The sequence below is a fragment of the Plodia interpunctella genome, chromosome 17 (assembly GCF_027563975.2).
Source record: "Plodia interpunctella isolate USDA-ARS_2022_Savannah chromosome 17, ilPloInte3.2, whole genome shotgun sequence".
Taxonomy (NCBI): domain Eukaryota; kingdom Metazoa; phylum Arthropoda; class Insecta; order Lepidoptera; family Pyralidae; genus Plodia; species Plodia interpunctella.
Window position 1 is genome coordinate 5,446,254 of NC_071310.1, and position 19,504 is coordinate 5,465,757.

The 19,504-nt window shown below is 32.8% G+C and overlaps 2 protein-coding genes across 2 annotated transcripts; both read right to left on the reverse strand.

The window, feature by feature from the left end:
- Positions 1 to 1,996: 1,996 nt before the first annotated feature.
- LOC128677318 (uncharacterized) lies at positions 1,997 to 5,157 on the reverse strand. Its single transcript, XM_053758066.1, has 6 exons — positions 5,086 to 5,157; positions 3,954 to 4,055; positions 3,210 to 3,321; positions 2,843 to 2,889; positions 2,668 to 2,718; positions 1,997 to 2,374 (listed from the first exon to the last, which is right to left on the reverse strand). Exons 1-6 carry the CDS (start codon positions 5,155 to 5,157, stop codon positions 1,997 to 1,999), a joined length of 762 nt encoding a protein of 253 aa, XP_053614041.1.
- A 4,545-nt stretch (positions 5,158 to 9,702) lies between these two features.
- LOC128677059 (uncharacterized) lies at positions 9,703 to 19,190 on the reverse strand. The gene is made up of 13 exons (XM_053757633.1): positions 19,054 to 19,190; positions 18,489 to 18,592; positions 18,004 to 18,178; positions 16,704 to 16,931; positions 16,219 to 16,377; positions 15,387 to 15,521; positions 14,959 to 15,059; positions 14,367 to 14,460; positions 13,874 to 14,035; positions 11,766 to 12,014; positions 11,151 to 11,325; positions 10,334 to 10,530; positions 9,703 to 9,878 (listed from the first exon to the last, which is right to left on the reverse strand). The coding sequence occupies exons 1-13, from the start codon at positions 19,105 to 19,107 to the stop codon at positions 9,714 to 9,716; spliced, it is 1,998 nt and encodes a 665-aa protein (XP_053613608.1). The 5' UTR covers positions 19,108 to 19,190; the 3' UTR covers positions 9,703 to 9,713.
- Between the last annotated feature and the right edge of the window lie 314 nt (positions 19,191 to 19,504).

Here is a 19,504-nt window from a genome sequence, read left to right on the forward strand (position 1 = left end):
TGTAGGTACCTTATATACCGGGTTAATATCTTAGATTTTTCATTTCATCCCGGTAAATGGTCAGGTTCCCGTAGGATAATTGAAAAACTAATTATGAATCAAAAATGCCCGTAGGGTAATTGAAAAACTAATTATGAGTCAAAAATGCCTCAGAATCCCGGGTTAACATCTTATAGACATTTCATCCCGGAAAATGAGGAGGGTCCTGTAGGAAAATCAGATACATTTCATCCCGGTAAATGGTCAGGTTCCCATAGGATAATTGAAAAACTAATTATGAATAAAAAATTCCTCGGAATCCCGGGATAACATCTTATAGACATTTCATCCCGGAAAATGAGGAGGGTCCTGTAGGAAAATTTAAATAACAATCCATGGAGCCGATTTACTTTAAAATTTTGTAGAAAGGTATAAACGGAATATAAACAAATTGTTTTTATCGATTAAAGTAGGTATGTATAATGGGCGCAGTATGTATCAATAAATCAGTATAAAACTCTTCCGTTACTGAGTGACTGACTGACAGACAGACAACGTAAACCCGAAACTGCTGGGCGGGAAGCTGAAATTTGGCATGTAGGTGAGCACTAAGAGAGGATTTTTGGAAATTCTACTTCGAAGGGGGTGAAATACTGTAAATATGAAAGTTCAACACTGTTGAAGTCACTTGAAAATTTGGATTTTGGTTGTTTACAAGAAAGTAATGAATACGTGTTTCAGATTTTTCTGAAAATTAACCCTCAACCATACAATCCCATATAATCTTTCACCCCCCTTATAACCCTTTATAAGAGGGGGGGGGGTTAAAGATTAATACAATTTTCAAGATAAAAAGCTGAAACTTGGCACACTTACTTTTGTAGTAAATAACAGTAATAGTAAATACAAAAAATGTTTAATTTACGTTTGTGGTTAATAAAAAACCGGGACGTAAAACGTCATGGGAAATAGGACGGCACGCGTTGCAGAAAGCGGGAGTGGGAGTCGGAGCGGGAAATGGGAAGGAGACACGTAGTGGGAAACAGGACGGGACACATTGCAAAAAACATGATGGCACAATATGTAGGAAACGTTACAGGATATCTACTTTACATTACATAGCAGGAAGCGGGATTGGACAAGTTTGCGGGACGAGACACGCAGCGGGAAACAGAAAATTGAACTAAAGATGAGAAAAAATGCGAATTTGAAACATATATGTTTACCAGTCTTGCAGAGTACGCGGTAAAAAAAATACTTAGATTTTGCTATGAAATTTACGCGTGAGAAACCGCGGGCAATAGCTAGTATAGTTGTTACATAATTTCCATTCAATCAAATCAGGCACTTTTTTCCTCTGTGAAAAAAATATCTATCTATCTTGTATCGCATTTCACAAGTCAAAAAACATTAAAGATTATATGGGATTGTATGGTTGAGGGTTAATTTTCAGAAAAATCTGAAACACGTATTCATTACTTTCTTGTAAACAACCAAAATCCAAATTTTCAAGTGACTTCAACAGTGTTGAACTTTCATATTTATGTAATAAGTAAGCATAATTATAAACCGAAATGAATTGTGGTTAAATTATTGTGAATTCATTTACACGTTCTATTTCTGAACCATACAGGCAAATCCTATTGTCTCCACTAGGTATACGTATAAAATATAAACTTAAAAATATTGTTATCCAGATGATCAGCGACCAATAGGAATCACGTCTTGAGATCCGTCCTCAGACCTAATAACAAAGTATTTTCTGTGAGTAAATATATATATTACAACTGAAAATGCGATTAAATATAAAATGTTATACGTACACTTCTTATGTTTAGAGTAGACATCTCTAATCTCTCTCTTCTATAACGTCGTTTAAAATTGGATTTCGTTGTCGTCACCTAAAAATAATAAAGTTGTCATGTTATTACCCTAAATTAAATTGAGCTTTGTACATAAGATAAATGATAACTGGTTATTGTATCGTTTGTTTTATATGTATAAAATTTTCCAACAGTTACTTACACAGTGCCCATAAAAAGGGATCCATTTCAACTGGATTTTGAACTTCCACCTCACCCTGCTCAATGTAAGGTGATTCCATTTCCTCAAAAAGTTGACCTAACTCCATTGGTCCTCCATTAAAAGGGTCCTCTAGGGGCAGGGCCCAGCTGGCCGGCTCGAGAGGCCAGTCATCACATAGAGGAAATAGATCAGGTTCATATATGCCTGAATCGGGAGAAGCATCCACTTCGACCGAAGTATTCACTTCGGAAGACTGTTGCACAAATTCTTGTGTTATATTTGAATTTGCCGGTTCCATTTCGGTGGTTGGTGATTTAGTTTTTGTTTTACGGTTTTTCTTCTTTTTTTCGTTTTTATTACAAATTTTAACCTGTAAACAAACATTGAAGTAGAAATAAAAATTACATTAAGTATTTTTAGTTAAACATAGAAAAAGTCATACACAATAGATATACTAGATAACTAAATAAATAATTATACTATTGAATTGCAACATTAAAATTTGAAAGTATATTTTTATTTATTAAAAAATGTTAATTTTAGAAATTTTCCAGACATTCAACACAGTATGAACTGTATTAAATTTCTGGATATCAAGAAATACTTTGATAAATAATGAGTAAATATTTAATAAGAAATTAATATAAATTTAGTAGAGCTTACCCCATGGTTTGAAGACTTATTTGAGTCAAGAGACCGCTTTTTCTTTTTGTCCTAAAATATAAATACAAGTTATACTTAAACAGACGTGGAAATAAAGTAAGAAACATTAAGTAACAATAACGTTTAATAATAATGACGTTTCATAATGTATGTGTCTGCTAAAAGTAATATTTACCTTTTTTGCCTTCTTCCCTTTAGCTAGAAAGTTTTTCAAATGTACGACTGTGAACAAAATGTGACTAAATTATTTATCAAATCTATAAAAAACTATTTATCATCATCAGTTTGCAAAAATTTGGCCTTTGATCACTACGTTATTTGCAATGCAATTCACGAAAATAAAAAATGCGACAAATCAAACATTTGTGCTTCGACTCGCAAGACAAACTGGATGGATTTTATGACATTTCAGTGAATTTACGATGAAACAAGGCTAAATTGTACCTGGGAATCCACTGAGGCTATTAAAAGATATCAGAATCCCATTATAATACTTGAGTAATAGAAAACTGATGCTGACGGTGTCAATAAAATCAACATACTTTCTGCGATAATCGTGTCATTGGTCTGTTTCAGTGCTGTCACCTCATCTGTAGCGCTGCGGTACTGCACGAGCTGATGGCAAGCTGTCTGAAGTATTACTTTATTCGGCATCTAAAACAACGGATAACATGTTAAATTTGTGGGTCATATACATGTTAAAACTTACAACATTATAATCGATAATATTTTTTGAAAATTAAGTACATACAACCCTTATCGATGGAAATTATAATGACTATAGAAATATTCATAACTGAAATACTATATTTGAAATAAATTTACAAGTACGTGTAATATGATAAATTTAATGAAATAAATTTATCTTATTAGTCGTAACTCCTTATTGTACAGAAAAATTAAAAAAATGGCAACGGTAAATAAAAGATAATAAAGATTGGTTTTTTTACTATCTTTTATTTACCGTATATGGCATACTATTTGCTTGAAACGTTGTGGTGTTGGTTGTGGTTCGCGAATCCTATTTGTGCCACACGAGTTTGTATACCAAACCAACTACTTGCTGTACTTGCTTGGTGAAGATTAAGATAGAGAGGAAACCTGCGCTTTAGTTGATAAAATGTATGACGGCAAAGGCAATAAAATTCCATTAATTTTGCCAAGAATGTCGTTGTGTGCGTTTCATTCCACTTAATGCCCACGACTTTCATTCATGAGAAATACGACTGTAAGGAAAGACTTACTACTACTACAACTTGAGTTAAAATTGGAATAAGTAAACTTACTGAGGGTAAGCAACCAGCGGCCTCTGCCAAGTGACGCATGGCCTCCGCAGTACCGTCCCTTCGCTCCCTTTCGTACTGGGCGTTACGAGCCCTGCGTTCCTCCTACAAAAAAAATATTTATTACAAAAGTAAATAAGAATTATAATAAATGCATCAAGATGTGACGACTCCATCGCCCGTATTCCCAGTGTTTACTTGTGCTTCTCTCTTTTAAAAAGGCAAAAATACTAGTCCCAAACACGGTGTGAAATCATAGACAAATATGTATTTTCATGATTTTACAACCCACTATAATCCTTTCTAACTTAAAGTAAAATATTTTTTAGTTGGGAATAAGTACATAAAAATATTTTTTTCAAATTATCATAGCAGTTCCAATATTAGCGTATACTACATACATGCAAACTTTTCAGATTAATTTTATTTTTACATCAAAATAAATACTTTCCCCATTATATACGTATTATATACTTGCCATAGTTAGCGGAACCCTATTTTTTCCAGTGGGTCGACCGCGTTTCCTCTCAGGTTGAAAGTCTTCATCACTTCTTTTCTAAAAGAAAACGATGCTATTTTACGCATGTTTATGCAAATAACAAATGTCTAATATACTAAACGCTATATTTTCTCCTACTACTTATATTGCAGAAAATTACAAAAATAATGTAAAAATGGTGGACCACCCGGGTACTACTAGGCTGGTACACGGGTCACGAAGTGTCTCAATACTTTGACTGATTCGAAGAAACACAAAAGAACTTTGAATGTCTTAATCTTCTATACCAGTTTTGCAGGCCATTTGACCTCTGACCAAGCATTTCGCCGAACAGATAGCAAGGTGATGTGATAAACTTCGAAGGTGGATCTATACGTCTAAGTTATATTTTATTTTTTATTGATAATTTTATAATGTGACATTCTTACAGTAACACAAAACGATGCTATAACTTAAAAAAACTTAAAGAACTCCTAACTAAAATGATTTACTACTCATCTAAAGGTCAACTCTGTAAATTTCTGCATTAAACACGAAATCTTTCTTGCGATTTATTATATTTACATCGTATTTAATTCCTATGATATAATACTTCCTATGACATCTTAAGCAATATTCTATTCTACTGCTACTCACCACAGAAATAGGATTCTTTTTTTTCCCAGGGGCTCGACCGCGTCGCCTCTCTGGTTGGTAGTCTTCATCCATTATTTTCTAAAGAAAATATGTTATTATATGTTATCTTGCTGGCACAATTTTTAACATACCTATTACATACGCAAAAGTAAATACGTTGATTATATATAAATTCTGGAATAAAACAACTCGTATTCCAGATAGCTATGGAGTACTGTAATACATGCACTGCATACATCAGTTTATGTGTTGAAGAAGAAGAAAAAGCAGGGAAATGCATATTGTAGCTGACAAAAGAACCAGGAACACGCATAAATGAGAATGTTATTATAAAACTAATATTTTATTTATTTCATCAAACTTAACCTACCATTACAGAAAACGTATGCTAATTCGACAGGTTAACCTTTTAAATCAGTTGTGTATAACATAGGATATTACATTATCTACAACACTCCGTGGCACCGCGGTCGATAGAATGGCAGTAAAGCCTTAGGCATTTTATACTTATGTAGGAAAGTTAAATAAATGGTACTATTATTATAAAGAGGTAAGCGTTTGTGAGTTTGTATGTTTGATGCGGGTAATCTCCGAAACTATCAAACTGATTTCAAAAATTCTTTTAACATTAGACATTATCCAAAATTGCTATAGGCTATATTTTATCTCAAAATTCATGAGAGTGAAGCCCCGGACAACATCTAGTCACTTAAATGTAATAAATTGAAATAAATAAAAAAATTGGTACTTCAAACAAAATCTATTTAAAAATTAAAGTGGTACTTACATGTTTACTCATTTTACTACGTGAAATGAGTGAAATGAAATTAAAAAACTACACACACACGATAGACATTAAAAAACCAAAAAGAAACGACGAGGTAATTTTGTCTACAACATGTCCACGCAAAGGGAACTTGTAATGGTTTGCGAGTATTTTTCATACTAAGCTACGATTGTTAGCAGAGTGGCTTCACGACTAAACCGGTCATAAATTTGCAAGTACAACCCCTAACTAAATTTGGTACCTGAATGCGCCCGCGCACGCCTTTCGAACCCGCCGCCCGCCCCGCATTGGTTGCACCAAGGTCAAACAACATTCAAATGAATAGTCCGTTAGATAATGACTTAAATGTTTTATGCTATGCTATGCTAACTCTTTGGCTACTTTCTACTTATTGCAATTTTGGTGTAAATGGTACTCTCTATCATTTCAGGTTAATAATACCATATTAATCCGCCCAGGATAGTTATTATTCCCGGTTTTATTCTTGCTGTATGAAGTGAATATCATCGAAATCCATCCAGTAATGGGTTTTGAGTGAAAGTGCATATATAACATATGTTATACATACACGCATTCAAATTAATTAATTAATTAATTACGCAATAATTAACAAAAATAATCAGTACAAGAATCAAAACATTTACTCAGGCATTTTTACATCGAATTTTATATTATATGGAAGTTTCTCAAAAAGCTAGAAACTACTGACATTTCGAAAACGACTTCTGATGAGAAAAAAATTCAAAAGAAACTCATTTAAAAAGTTCAGTACATTTGCTCCCTATCATTCCAGAAGGGCTAACCTTTATCGTATAACAAAGTATATAAAATACATGGTTAAGAAGTATACGAAAACATAATTTGATTGTCATCGAGTACTCATATAAAAAAGATGTAAAACATGATGAATCACACAAAAAAATAAGAGAGCTAACCAGTTCCCCTTGGTAGCACCGGCAAGAACCACATTCCTTTTAGTTTCTTATATTGATTCTACAAAAGTTGTCTTCTGCATACAACACGGATTTATAGTTTATTTTGTGAAAAGCTTTCGCTTATATTTGTTTTATGTAACATAGAAATTTATGTAACCTTTTATATCGAGTATCAAACATATTAGTCATTATTTCTATAATAATTTGGATAAGTATTTCTATTAACTTTTTCCAAACTTACATCAAAGCATATTATAAATCAGACGCACGTTCGATAGTCGCAACCCGCTACGAGTCGTAGCTTATCGTAGCACCTACGTGTATCTTTATCAAACATTTATCAGTTGGTTACAGAAATAATTTCATATTTAATAATTCTTGTCTTAATCTTAAACCTTTATCGTAGTTTTAATTTCTATTATTACTTCGTACTGCATTACAAAAGGTCGTGCACAATAGCGCTTATTACTGAATGTACCATAAAACAATGACCTGACTTTCCAAAACCTATTATTTTTACATTTTCTTCCCCAATACCTCTTTCAGTTAGCTTCCTATTAGCTTCCTTAGTTGCTTAAATATATTTTTATCTTTGAATTACCGTCTGGACTACAGTCCACACTTTTGCTTTTCGCTTTTTATATTGTTGCAAATCGATGGCAAATAAAAAGATAATAACCAAAAGAAGAACAAACATCACAAAAAACATGCGGGCCCTAAGTCAGGTAAATGCCCCAATAAGAATAATAAACTATTTTGTTTTCGCACTATGTCTCTAGTTCACTGTCTTTTGTATATCTGGACAAAAGACAGTGAATCTTTAAAATTGAGAAGGCAAATTCTATTGTGATTTTTGGAAATACCTTAATATTAAGCCTTTACTTTTTACAAAAATAAAACCAAAGCATTATACTTTTTTCCATCTTCAAATGTTAGGTATAATAAATTGTTTTTGAAATTGGACTTATAAATGAATAGATCTAATCCGACCGAAGATTAGTGACATCCAAAAAAGCTTTGTAGATTTGGAGTATTCTTAAACAAAACATATATTAATTTCCTTTTATTTTAAAATAATCGTTTTTCTTTTACAATATGTTTGGCTGTAATACAACAAACAAAATTGTCAAAGACAAACAGCAACTTTGTCCTATTAGATGTCCCTTTTATGATAAAATACTATTAGCGAATTTTTCGTAGACTGTTTCTTGAATACTAAGACGCGATACGGAAGAATGGCCAAATAAATACCAGAGTAATTCAACATACATTTTATTGCATAATAAAATAAATTTTGTTATTGTATATAATATGCTTTAAGTGTAATTGTGCTTGATCTTTTTAGAAACCGCGTTTAGTTTTTGAAGCAAGTGAAAATGAATTTAGGCGAAAGAGACATATTCTGTGTTTCATTTGTTTTCTTTACATTCATTGTTGCAGTCAGTTATCCTATACACGACCTTAAATATTTTATGTAAAGATTATTATGTATTGGACTTATTCATTTATAAACCTTTTGATTTATAAACGGAACGATATATTGCACATGAACATAAAGTGAAGATGTTGAAATATTTCTATTTTCCAGGTCAGTGTATATTCCTTTTTGCTTCAGCTGTACGGTTCGTTAACAGGGCGCCTAGGAGCGACATCGATACTACCTGTAGTTGGTACAATTTGGGAATCACAAGCGATTTATGCTTTATTTGGTAGGATAGTATATTTTTTTATATATTTGCATTGATATCCTTCCGTGCCGGGGTGCCGTACTTACTTTTTCTGATGACTTAACTCAATCACAGAGAAGATTCAAAAAACATTATAATAATGCTTTATAACATTGCAATAACATTGCAATAACGCTTTATACGCTCACTAATCTATACATATAGAGGACCTGTGTCCCAGCAGTGGGGACGTTTTAATGTTTATTTCCATGATGCCAGATGATTCCAGATGATGAAACATTTATCTTTTAATATCTTTAAATTTTAGTCTGTCAAAAAAGTTTATAAATACATTTTTGTTTAGCAACTTACTTTTAAGATAATTTCCAAAGAAAAAAAAAACTATATTAAAATCGGCGATGTTTTTTTGGGAACTAAGTTTTTCATTCAAATATACAGGCACGTCAAAACTTCGGAGAAACATTGGCATTTAAAAAGTAATACGCGAATTCTTATGCATCGCACCACTCATATAGTTAGGATTGCTTTGTCGTTACGATCGTATACATGTACACTGTACAGCTTATATGATGCTACAGATGCTTTAACAAGCGCTCGTATAGAGCTTTTGTTTACATTTGTTTCAAATTTGTCAATTTCAATGCACGAGACTGATATATGAACAGACTCTTTATATTTATATTTTCTGAGTTGTTGCTACCTATCTTAAATCTGAAATTCACCATCCACTTTTTTTCTGATGATAATAATGATTGATGATAATGATGATGATTCACCCATTCCATATCTACATAACAAAGTTTAGTTTGCTAGCCATATACGATCCCATCCACGAATCCGCCATCAGGATTCGCCGTTGATTGTACATAAGGGAGTCCTCCCCGATGTACAATAAATGATGATGATGTTAGATAGATAGAAATAAAACTTGACGAAGCATGTCTGTTGTGATACTAATTTGTGAAGATGTTAGCGTTAGTTATTTCTTTCTTTTCGAGTGTGTTAATTGCTAAGACCTTTGTAATAGCATATACACTAATGAACTTAAACTGTCACTATATATATATGGGTTTCCTCACGATGTTTTCTTTCACCGGAAGCAAGTGGTGGTCTATGAAAACTTCAATACATGAGTCAGATTATAGTTTACAAACTCACGTTACTGTAGGTACTTTTATAAAAATAAAATGTTTATTTTTTTCAATAATTTAATATCTTTCAATAAGTGATGTTTCCAGTATCTACTCCATGTATTTGAAGCCAATTCACTAGGTTCACAAAATGATCGTAATTATCTTGGAGGCATTTGTCTTTGTCAATATCTTGCAGGGATTGCATGAGTGCTGCATTGAACATTGCTAATGGTTCAGACTGGTCGGCATTCTGAAAATAAACATGATTTATGTATTTTAAAGTTATAAAATTAGAATGCATTGTTATTCTTGATCTTCAAAACCTACTTTTGTCCATACAGAACACTTTTAGTACAAAATACAACATATTTTCTTTAATTAATGTAAATCAAATTAAGTAATTATAATATTATTAAAAAACGTGTTCAGTACAGTAAAAACTTAGATTTCTTTGCATTATATTTATATATTCTCGTGAGCTTGCGAAGTCTTTTGCTTAGTTTATTTGCTAGTAGAAATTTTAAAAAATTAAACCTGTTGGATTTAATTAATTAGCAAATTATTAACAAAATCAGCTTAAAATTACGACATGTGGTTTTAAATTGCTTGAATAAATTATTATTTTTTAAATAAACACGAATATGCTTATGTTTTTGTTCAGTAGTAGAATACATCAGTAAACTAAAAAAAAAAGAATGTGCTTACAGTGTAAGTAACGATAGCAGACACCACAACCCTGCTCAGAAGCATCAGCTCGCACCTCCTGACGTGAGCTGCAGCATCCTCGACCAGGGTCGCCACAGTGCGACCTTCGCCTGCAGCCAGACTCACAATCTTGACGTCACTAGAGGAACAGGCGCCAAGGACGTCGCACACTTCTACCCACACATCTATGCCACCATCTGTATGGAAATTTCGTGATACTCAATAACAGCTACGTTAATTAATTAACTAATAAGTTTATACAATAGCATATAATGACTTTAGATTAAGCGCAAATAACGTGAAACTCATTTGTGAATGTTATTATAGAGTGCACACCTCTTCGACCATTGTACATTATCCAACTAAGTACTAAGTACATAATTAGGTATGTACTTATTAAGTATGTACTTATTAAGTATTATAATGACGTGAAAGTTTTAAATATCATTTGGAGTTATATTTTGTTATCCATACCGCGATCTAAAGAATTGATTTCAATAAATTTGCTTTATGGATTTTAAAAGAATTACTTTTAAGGCACTTTCAACCAGAACTTTCTACTTCGTGAATGTTTATTAGCTCATTGTAGCTACGAAGAGCAAAACAATATGAATAGAGACCGTGTAATATGTCAGTTTATCTATAAAGAGTAGAAAATAAACGAGGGCTCCGTGTACTATTAACAATACTGGGAATTTATCAACTAATCTTTACCATTTGATTTGTAACGCAATGGCAAATAAATGTAGTTCGTAAAATTAGTTTTCTGCTCTTTAAACAGACTGTATATCTACCAAGTATGTTTTTAAATCCTGACCAATATAAGGAAGGAGTGTTTCAACGGCTCTGTAATCGACATAGGAGCCCAAGAGCAAGGAATCTTCTCCGACCCTGCAGTAGAAGCTGTACCGGAGTATGCCGTCGGGGTCAACGGCCGGAAGAGTGCTGATCCGGAATATCGTTTCCATTGCTGTTCCACTCTCTGGTGATATCTGAAATTAGGTAGGTACCCTCTTTTGGATTTATACTTAGAAAACTGATACACAGATACGCGTAATTAGTCTTTTGATTTTAATTATTTGAAGGTTATTTATTGAGATTATTATTTAAAAGTTATTTACCTTTTGTGATTTACATTTCTTATTATTGAAATATTTTTAATTTATTTTCTAGATTATTATTTTGTGACAATTGCATATTTTAGATGAACAAATTAATTTTATTTAAAAATCCACTTCTAAACTCACAGAGACTTTTCTACGCTAAACAGAAGTGGAGAGTGACACAGTCTACTTTTGCCGCGTCTTAAGCCGCAGGCTATTATTATTTATCTATTAAAACGTAATCTGTCAAAATTGGTTAAAGAACTACGGACATAAATAATATTCTTTATAACATTTTCCAGTGTTTATACACTGGAATGAAACCTTACCATCAGTTCACTAGCTTTAGGGCTCTCATTGATCTCAAAATGGATATCAGCGTACACTACGCCTTTTCTATCACAGTTGAATGTAAGGGAGCAGCCACACTGAACGACGAAGCGTGCGCGACCCGCCTTCGCTTCGAATTCGGCGGTGATCTGCCTCCACTCGGTTTCGTTAGAGTAATCTATTAGCTCGTTGAGGAAGTTTTCCTCTAGTGACTGGATTGTCAAGGCGTCGGTTATTGCTTCCCCGTGCTATGAAACACAAAACCCAAACAAGATATCATATTAAAAAACAAAATTGCTTGCAGTCAGGGAGTGGCGGCAGAAGTGAATACTTGAATTTTAACGTTGTGCTTTTTTTGACATCTTTTTGGTCACGTGTCCTACCGCGAGATATTTATTACCCATCACAAGAAGTCGCCGCTAAAGAAGTTTTCACTAAAAAATTGTTAATAATTAACGTGGAAAAAATAGCTGTCCTTGAGTTAGGTATCCTTCTCGTATCCAACAGAAAACTCGTATCCAAGAAGAACGTAATAAATATAACATTATGTACCCTTAATGAGAGTGAGGATCACTAAATATCTATTGGACGGATTTAGTTAGAAGATATCTTGGAATAAATGGCAAATTAGGTTCATTTTCACTGCATTACCACCCACAGATATCTGTGGGTGGTAATGAAGACAATAATCCGAAAACCCGAATTCCGATTATTTTTTCCTAATCGCTTAATACCCAACCTAAATGTGAAGAAATGTATTTATTTCTTCACATTTAGGTTAAGCTGAGGATTAAAAGTATAACTTATTTTAAAACCTATCAATTTTAAATGATATAAGTATATGTTATTCTTAAAATAGTAACAATATTCCAGAGTGGAATTATTTAGGTTATAATTACGCATTATTTTTGGCGCCATTGTTTCGTGGACGATTGTTGATTGTAGATATTTCGCAAATAGGATTTCATTGTTCTAGGAACCGCTAAAAGGTCATTATTTATGTTTATCCGTCACGCGATTCACGATAGTTCACTATTTGTAAGGTTTATGAAAAATAGTTTTCATGTTTCCTTTACACTGATATCATTTTGTTGGTGTTCCACAATCGGAGCGAAAATACATTTCAATTTATATCAATACGAAAACGAATCATTACGAAAATATATGTATGAAATATATATGTTACTGTAAAAGCACGTATACAGGTAAATCTTAGGTTTTTTCAGAAAATCTTAGGATTTACGGGCATGGGTTGGAATGTAAGGATTTATAAATAATTGACGATTTTTTCGGGCTTTTGCCATTGGAATTTAGTATATGCTAGGTTTTGCTACTGACAGCTGGTAAATGTTGGTTTTGGGAATAAAACAATGAGTAATTCTTATTAATCATTTATTTTTCAGTCAAAACCTTGATATCAAAATTATGAGAGTAATTAATTACCTAAGTAATTAGTCAAATCCTTACCTATTTACAATTATTTTCATTTGGTTAGTATTGTTATTTATAAATGTTTTTTTTATATTTTAAAGGTAAAGTTATAACTTGCCTTTAAAATACTTCTTAAATAGTAAAAAATAACAAAAGTAAAATTATTTTCTCAACATTTACCGTGCCTTTGATGTAAATCTTAAGATTTACCAAGTGGTAAAAGGTAAAGGTTAGAATCGCAAAATTGTTCGGACTTTTACCATTAAGAGTTGGAAAATCTTAGGTTTCACTGGAATATCTAAGGTTTTACCGTAGTTCGTGCTTTTACAGTAACATATATATTTTTATTACAGTACAGATGAAATATATCTCCGACCCAAAGCTGCCCGGCCAAGAACGTTTCTAGGTATATAGTATACCCATCACTGTTCACGGATATATCAAGAAATTCATAAATCCATAATATTATATTATCCTTCTTTCGCGTTAAAACGGAGAATGGATAATAATAAGATTTTTGGTGTGGAGATACTTGGTCAGCTGAAAAGCGAGTAGGCATTTTTAACTGCGAGGCTCGATCTATTTATTCGTAAAATTCTAATTAAATCGATACGATCTTAGGAACAAATTAAAAATACAGAATATTTTGAAATCCACTTTTGCCCATTTCACTTACCTGACATTCTTCACAAGTATCATTAACTAGAAGTTCGTTGTACGAGAGGTATTCTTGAGAAGCGAAGTACCAAGTGAGGCTGCAAGTAGGAGATATATTGGAGGCGGTAGCGGTGAGGGCAATGATGTTGCCTTCATTTAGAGTCCTATGAAGTGGAACAACCTGAAAAAATATTTTCTTTCATGTACCGTAGAGATACATGCTAAAGATAAAATATTAGGCAATGACTTCGGCGATATAAGTTCAGAATATTTCCTGGGATATGAGCTTGTGACTATAAATAACATAACATGCATATTTTTGGCAAATGTCTGGCCACCAGATTTCACACAAATTCTGAAAGACTGCAATTCTTTAAAAAAAGAACAAAGAAATTTTGCAGACAATACAATAGTAGTTCACTATTATCATCTATTTCTTTTTCGATAACATTCTAAAACACGGTTTTGTTCTTGTTGTGTGAGAACAAAAGAACCACGGAGATTCTTAGTACCTGTATTACTGGTAACTCGGTATCTACAGCAATTATTGTGGCGTTTGTTGTTGTGATCTCATTCATCACGCCGACTGCCAGGGTTATATAGTAACTGCAATAAAAAGTTTAAAGTTTAAAAGTTTACTGTCGCTTGAGCCCGTATTGGCAACACATTTTGTCTTTTGTAATCGTAACTGTTAATCCTTTCTCTTGTAGATCCCTTAGCCATAAAACATTTTGGTGTTTACGATATGGCGTTAAATGTCAGTGAAAAATGGTCCACTTTGATGAATGGAAAAATTTATTATATCCATAACAAATGGTAGTTTATTTTCATTCAGAATTGAGATAATCCACAGGCGAAACTATAAAGGTCACGTGTCTGTGTCTCAGCAGTGGTTTCGAAATGTTAGATGTTTGTAGCTTTATAAAATACCTACTATGTAATTTAAAATATGACATGAAAAAGTTTATGTGGTATTTATTTTCTGAATAAATGCATTGACTTTCTTAATTGGGTATGAGTAGTATATTTTAAACTTTAACATAGAGATTTCTATAATAAAGTAGTAACATCAATTAAATAAATTGATAATAACTTGGCACGTACTCGCCTGGGTCTAACAGTCCTGACGGGAACAGAATTGAGCTTCCATTAATAAAGCCCAAATGTTCGCAACTTTCATTTTCATGAGAACACGTCCATTGTAACTGCAAATATTAAGGTCCGTCAATAATTTATATATTTTTTTAATTTATTATTGTTTCAAGTTAGAAAGTCTTACAACTAAGTAACAAATAAATAAAAATGACAATATTAAACAGAGAACCAATTAAAAGTCTTCACAGGTAAAACAATTGTAAGCAAGTAGACATAGTGTCACAAGAATAGCCTGAAGTAGAATAGCCTGAAGTTATACTAGAACTCAATAAAGTAAATTAAATAATAAACTAACTGTATATTGTTTGAGTATTCAAGCTAGTTAATTATATAATTAATGAATAAACATTAAACAAGTTTAATTATAAAAGAAATACCGATATTTGATCGTAGTTGTCATGGTTGACCACAGTGGCTTCCACAGTCAAAGGTTGGTCCGCGCTGATGACCAAGTAATCAAAATTGAGATACACTTCCACTCCCCGCGGCGGAACTTTGAAAGCTACACCTGTCTGGAAACAACGCTTTATTATCTCGTGTTTAAAGAAAACAGCGCCTTTGTTACAATGGGTCAATAAAAAACTCGTTATCTTCCGAAGATTTACACGGTGGTATAACTTTTCTTTACGCTCTATAATGAGTTATGAAGGTCTTTGAATGTGTATTTTTATTCGTAATCTGTCAAATAAATCAATTGATTATCCATTATTGGGCGAAACGCTACGCTGCTACGGCGGTGCTACGATCCGCTACGAGTGCTACAACTGATCTACGACACTGCTACAACAATTTATTCGAATAATTTGATTTTTTGAGGTATTTTATTGGATTTTTTCTTGAAAGTTAATTCTTTAGTTTGATATAAACACATAATCATTCTGAGATTTATTTCAAAAATGGCGTTGATTCTGCTAGTGTTAAGTAACGCCTTTTTTTAATCGTTTTATACATACCCACACTAAGCGTAATATGAATAATAACTGTTTAAAAATCGCTGTTAAACATTAACTGACAAACCATAATTACTTAGGGTCAGTCAATTTGACGACGAGTTTGACCTCCGCGCCATTGACGATTAGAAAAAATTGAGTACTTTGCGATTTCGTTAAAATTGACGTCAAAGTTGACTGGTGCAAACCATTCTTGTAATAGCAAAAACAACCAGCCAGTAACATTTACTGATGACTATATATCAACCAGATAAAATACCTGGGTAATAAAGTGTCCGTCGCTCTGGCTGACAAGCTGGCAGTGCGCATGATATGTGCTGCCATATTGCAGGGTGTCCCGCGGGATTCGAAGCCGCGTACCGGCAGTTCGGGACACATTTACTACGTCACCGGAGTCACTTGCTACATTCCAAATTAACTGAAAGGGTTCAGATTGTTAGTAATATTATACTTAGGATTGTTTACTTACCTAACTTTCTATTCTGAAACTAGGCTACCGGGGCTACGGTTAATTATAAATTATATAATATATTCCAAATTTACTAGGAGAGATTGCTTGTAGCAAAGTACGCCATTTGTTATATTTTAACTAGCTTTTGCCCGTATCTTTGGTTGAGTAGCAAGAATGTTATCTCGTTCTTTGTCAACTGTGAATCTAGTACAATATATCTGATAGAAATTATTCTTTCGCATTAATCTCAATACAAAATGCGATATTTGGGATTAATTACGATATTCACTCACATAGTAGTTTTGAGTGGGGAAGCACACAGTAACTTGAGCCTCCAGCTCGAATTCCACATCCACATAAGTCTGCTGTCCGCCCACCAGGATCACTGATACCATGTCATTCCTGCCGTCAATATGAAGCTTCTGGTCGCCCCGCGTGTTGTCAATATGGAATGTCTTGGTTTCAGCCTCATCCTGTCCTACTTCTGATACGTCGAAGGTGTAGTCTACACCGCTTAGCAGCTGAGAGTTATCAAAAATGCTAATCCATTACAATCCATATTCAGTAGGAATTATTTTAGTACTAATTTCGTGTGCATCCGCGTGATTCAAATAAATTGTTCAATATGTCTTGCTCAGCATTCTTAACTAGAGCCACGCAAAATTTCAGAAGATTGGTTGGGCATATAGAGCGTGAATTGGTAAAAAATATACAAACATACATTTGCATGTATATTGTTAGTAAGGATTATTCATTCCTTAGAACAATTTTCAAGAAAAATTAGAGCGGGTGAAAAGTGATGCGAACTATTGATATTACCTATTATGTTTCTAGAAAAAAGACAATAAATATATTGTAATTCAGGGAATTAAACTTTTGCTAAACTACCTATACGGATACAGGCTAAAGAAATTATTAAATAGTTGGTCTCTCTACGGAAAAACTTGTCGCCGAAGTTTCTGAAGCATTCTATTGAATAATGAACGAAATACCTTACTCGCCTCCCTCGAGGACAGTTTGCGCAATTTTTATTTTTTGTGAAAAGCGAAGCACTATCCTAGTATTTAGGTACCTATACTACAGAAAAATACATGCTTTTACATTTACATGCTTTTTACATTCGTTAAAAAATGCTTTTAGTAAGAAGTCCCAAGTATTTTACGAATTATATTTTATGCAATAAAGTTTAAATTACCAATAAACAAATATGAAAGCAATTTATGAAGTTTTCTATTTTTTGACATGACATTATTCAACATTGGATTAATCTCATCATTTATGTGTGACTTCAAAATTGTATTATAGCCAAGAACGTTAGTAAGGAATTACTATTTCGATGACTACAGCAAATTCTACTAAAGATTTCTTAAGTACAAGAAAAAAATATATAATAATTAAAATAAATCATTTATTTCAAGTACCAGGTAACCCCATAACTTACACACTACATATATTAGCATTTATACTTCACGAAGCGAGACTTTATATGGAGGAAAAAAATTGTATAGACCACGCTCAGAAAGGCGAGAGAAAAGCTAAATAAATCATCCGTGAAAAAGTAACAAAATAACCGATCTAAACTACAATTCTTACTTCACTATTTTCGATGTCAAACACGGAAGGCTCTGGCTGTGGTCCGTTCAGCTTCGCTTCAAGCGCTCGCACCGTTTTCCAAAGCTGCAGCGTAAAGCGCTGCGTGGGCGCGTTGAGCGGTTTCCATCGCACGGTCCACCGAACTTGCAATTCCGATCCAACGTTGCTTTGTAATCTACACATATATAGTAAAAAAAAGAAATAATAACAAAAAAAAAATATAAAGCGTGAAAATTTCTTCAAAACTAATATTCTAATTGAGTTTCGAAAATAAAAATACTATTATATAGGTATGAAAAATAAAAATACTATTAAATAAACCTAAGCGAATTTCTGTGCGCGATACCTCGGGCAAAACCTAGGATTCACACGAAACTTATCAAGTTGAAATTATTTCATACCGACTTTATTCCATAAAGCTTAAAACAATAAAAAATAATAGTGATCAACCAGCTCAAGATGTACCTACGAATAAATATACTTACGTAATAACAGTATTGTCGGGTTTTTCAATAACAGCATTATTATCTTTCGGACAAACGAATTCAGGAGCCAATATGCGGAATCTGGATACCGCCGAGTTGGTATTCTATATATTTACAAAATTATTTTGAGACGAATTATGGAAAAAAGGAATATGTCTGTGTAAGTTAAAAAAAGTACAACAGAAAAAAACATGGAAAAGTGCGATTAAAAAATGAAAATGAGATCTTGTGAGTTTTTAAGCAGCCAGTTTTTAAGGACGCGCATGTTCCATACTTAGTTAAAACTAGCGGCCCATCTAGATCTACATCAGATAGACATTTTAACTTCGATAATATAATAAAACTACGATACAATGTTGGAAATAAAAAGTAGAATGCTTGACACCATTGAAAGCATTGAAAATTATAAATTCCTACGCGGACTGTATCTGTGTTTATAGACGACTCAAATAATAACAATGAAGATAAACAATAACAATGAAGCACACCTAAACTTATAATAATATACTATAGATTAAAAATATTATGCATAGTTACTATAAAAAATCTTTAATTAAACGCTTACCACTTGCAAACCTAAATTGACAACATAAAATGTTAGGACAAAAACACGTTTCATCACAATTTTTGAAATATTTATTCAGTTTAATACTTTTATAAAATTCTGTCAGTTACAGATTACTATTCATTGTAGTGGCTAAATCCAGAATAAATGTTTTAAAGGTATTTTTTGTTGCATGTTTGCATGCAACATAGAATAATCAATATAGAATTTTCCTCTGATTTTATCTCTATATCGGACAGGTTGAACTAATTTGTGTTGAAAAATTTATATTGCATTTTCTGCAGTAACATTCTTAAAACAATATTTAAAAACATTCCAGATATCCAAATATACGTTGGGGTGATTTTATTAAAATTTGCCTGCTAGTAAATCCGCCATATATGTATAGTCGTTTTCTGATCAAAATAACGCTTTCCAAATTGTAAGATTTCATCCTTCACCACGATTTCTT

Excerpts from the sequence above, each read along its gene's own strand:
- LOC128677059 (XM_053757633.1), bottom strand. The coding sequence starts at position 19,107 with ATGAAACGTGTTTTTGTCCTAACATTTTATGTTGTCAATTTAGGTTTG. Across the intron at positions 16,378-16,703 it reads TCCCCACTCAAAACTACTAT|TTAATTTGGAATGTAGCAAG; the intron begins GTGAGTGAATAT and ends GAACCCTTTCAG. Across the intron at positions 10,531-11,150 it reads AACACTCCTTCCTTATATTG|ATGGTGGCATAGATGTGTGG; the intron begins GTCAGGATTTAA and ends ATTTCCATACAG.
- LOC128677318 (XM_053758066.1), bottom strand. The coding sequence starts at position 5,157 with ATGGATGAAGACTACCAACCAGAGAGGCGACGCGGTCGAGCCCCTGGG. Across the intron at positions 3,322-3,953 it reads CCGCTGGTTGCTTACCCTCA|ATGCCGAATAAAGTAATACT; the intron begins GTAAGTTTACTT and ends CCGTTGTTTTAG. Across the intron at positions 2,890-3,209 it reads TGACACGATTATCGCAGAAA|TCGTACATTTGAAAAACTTT; the intron begins GTATGTTGATTT and ends TTTTGTTCACAG.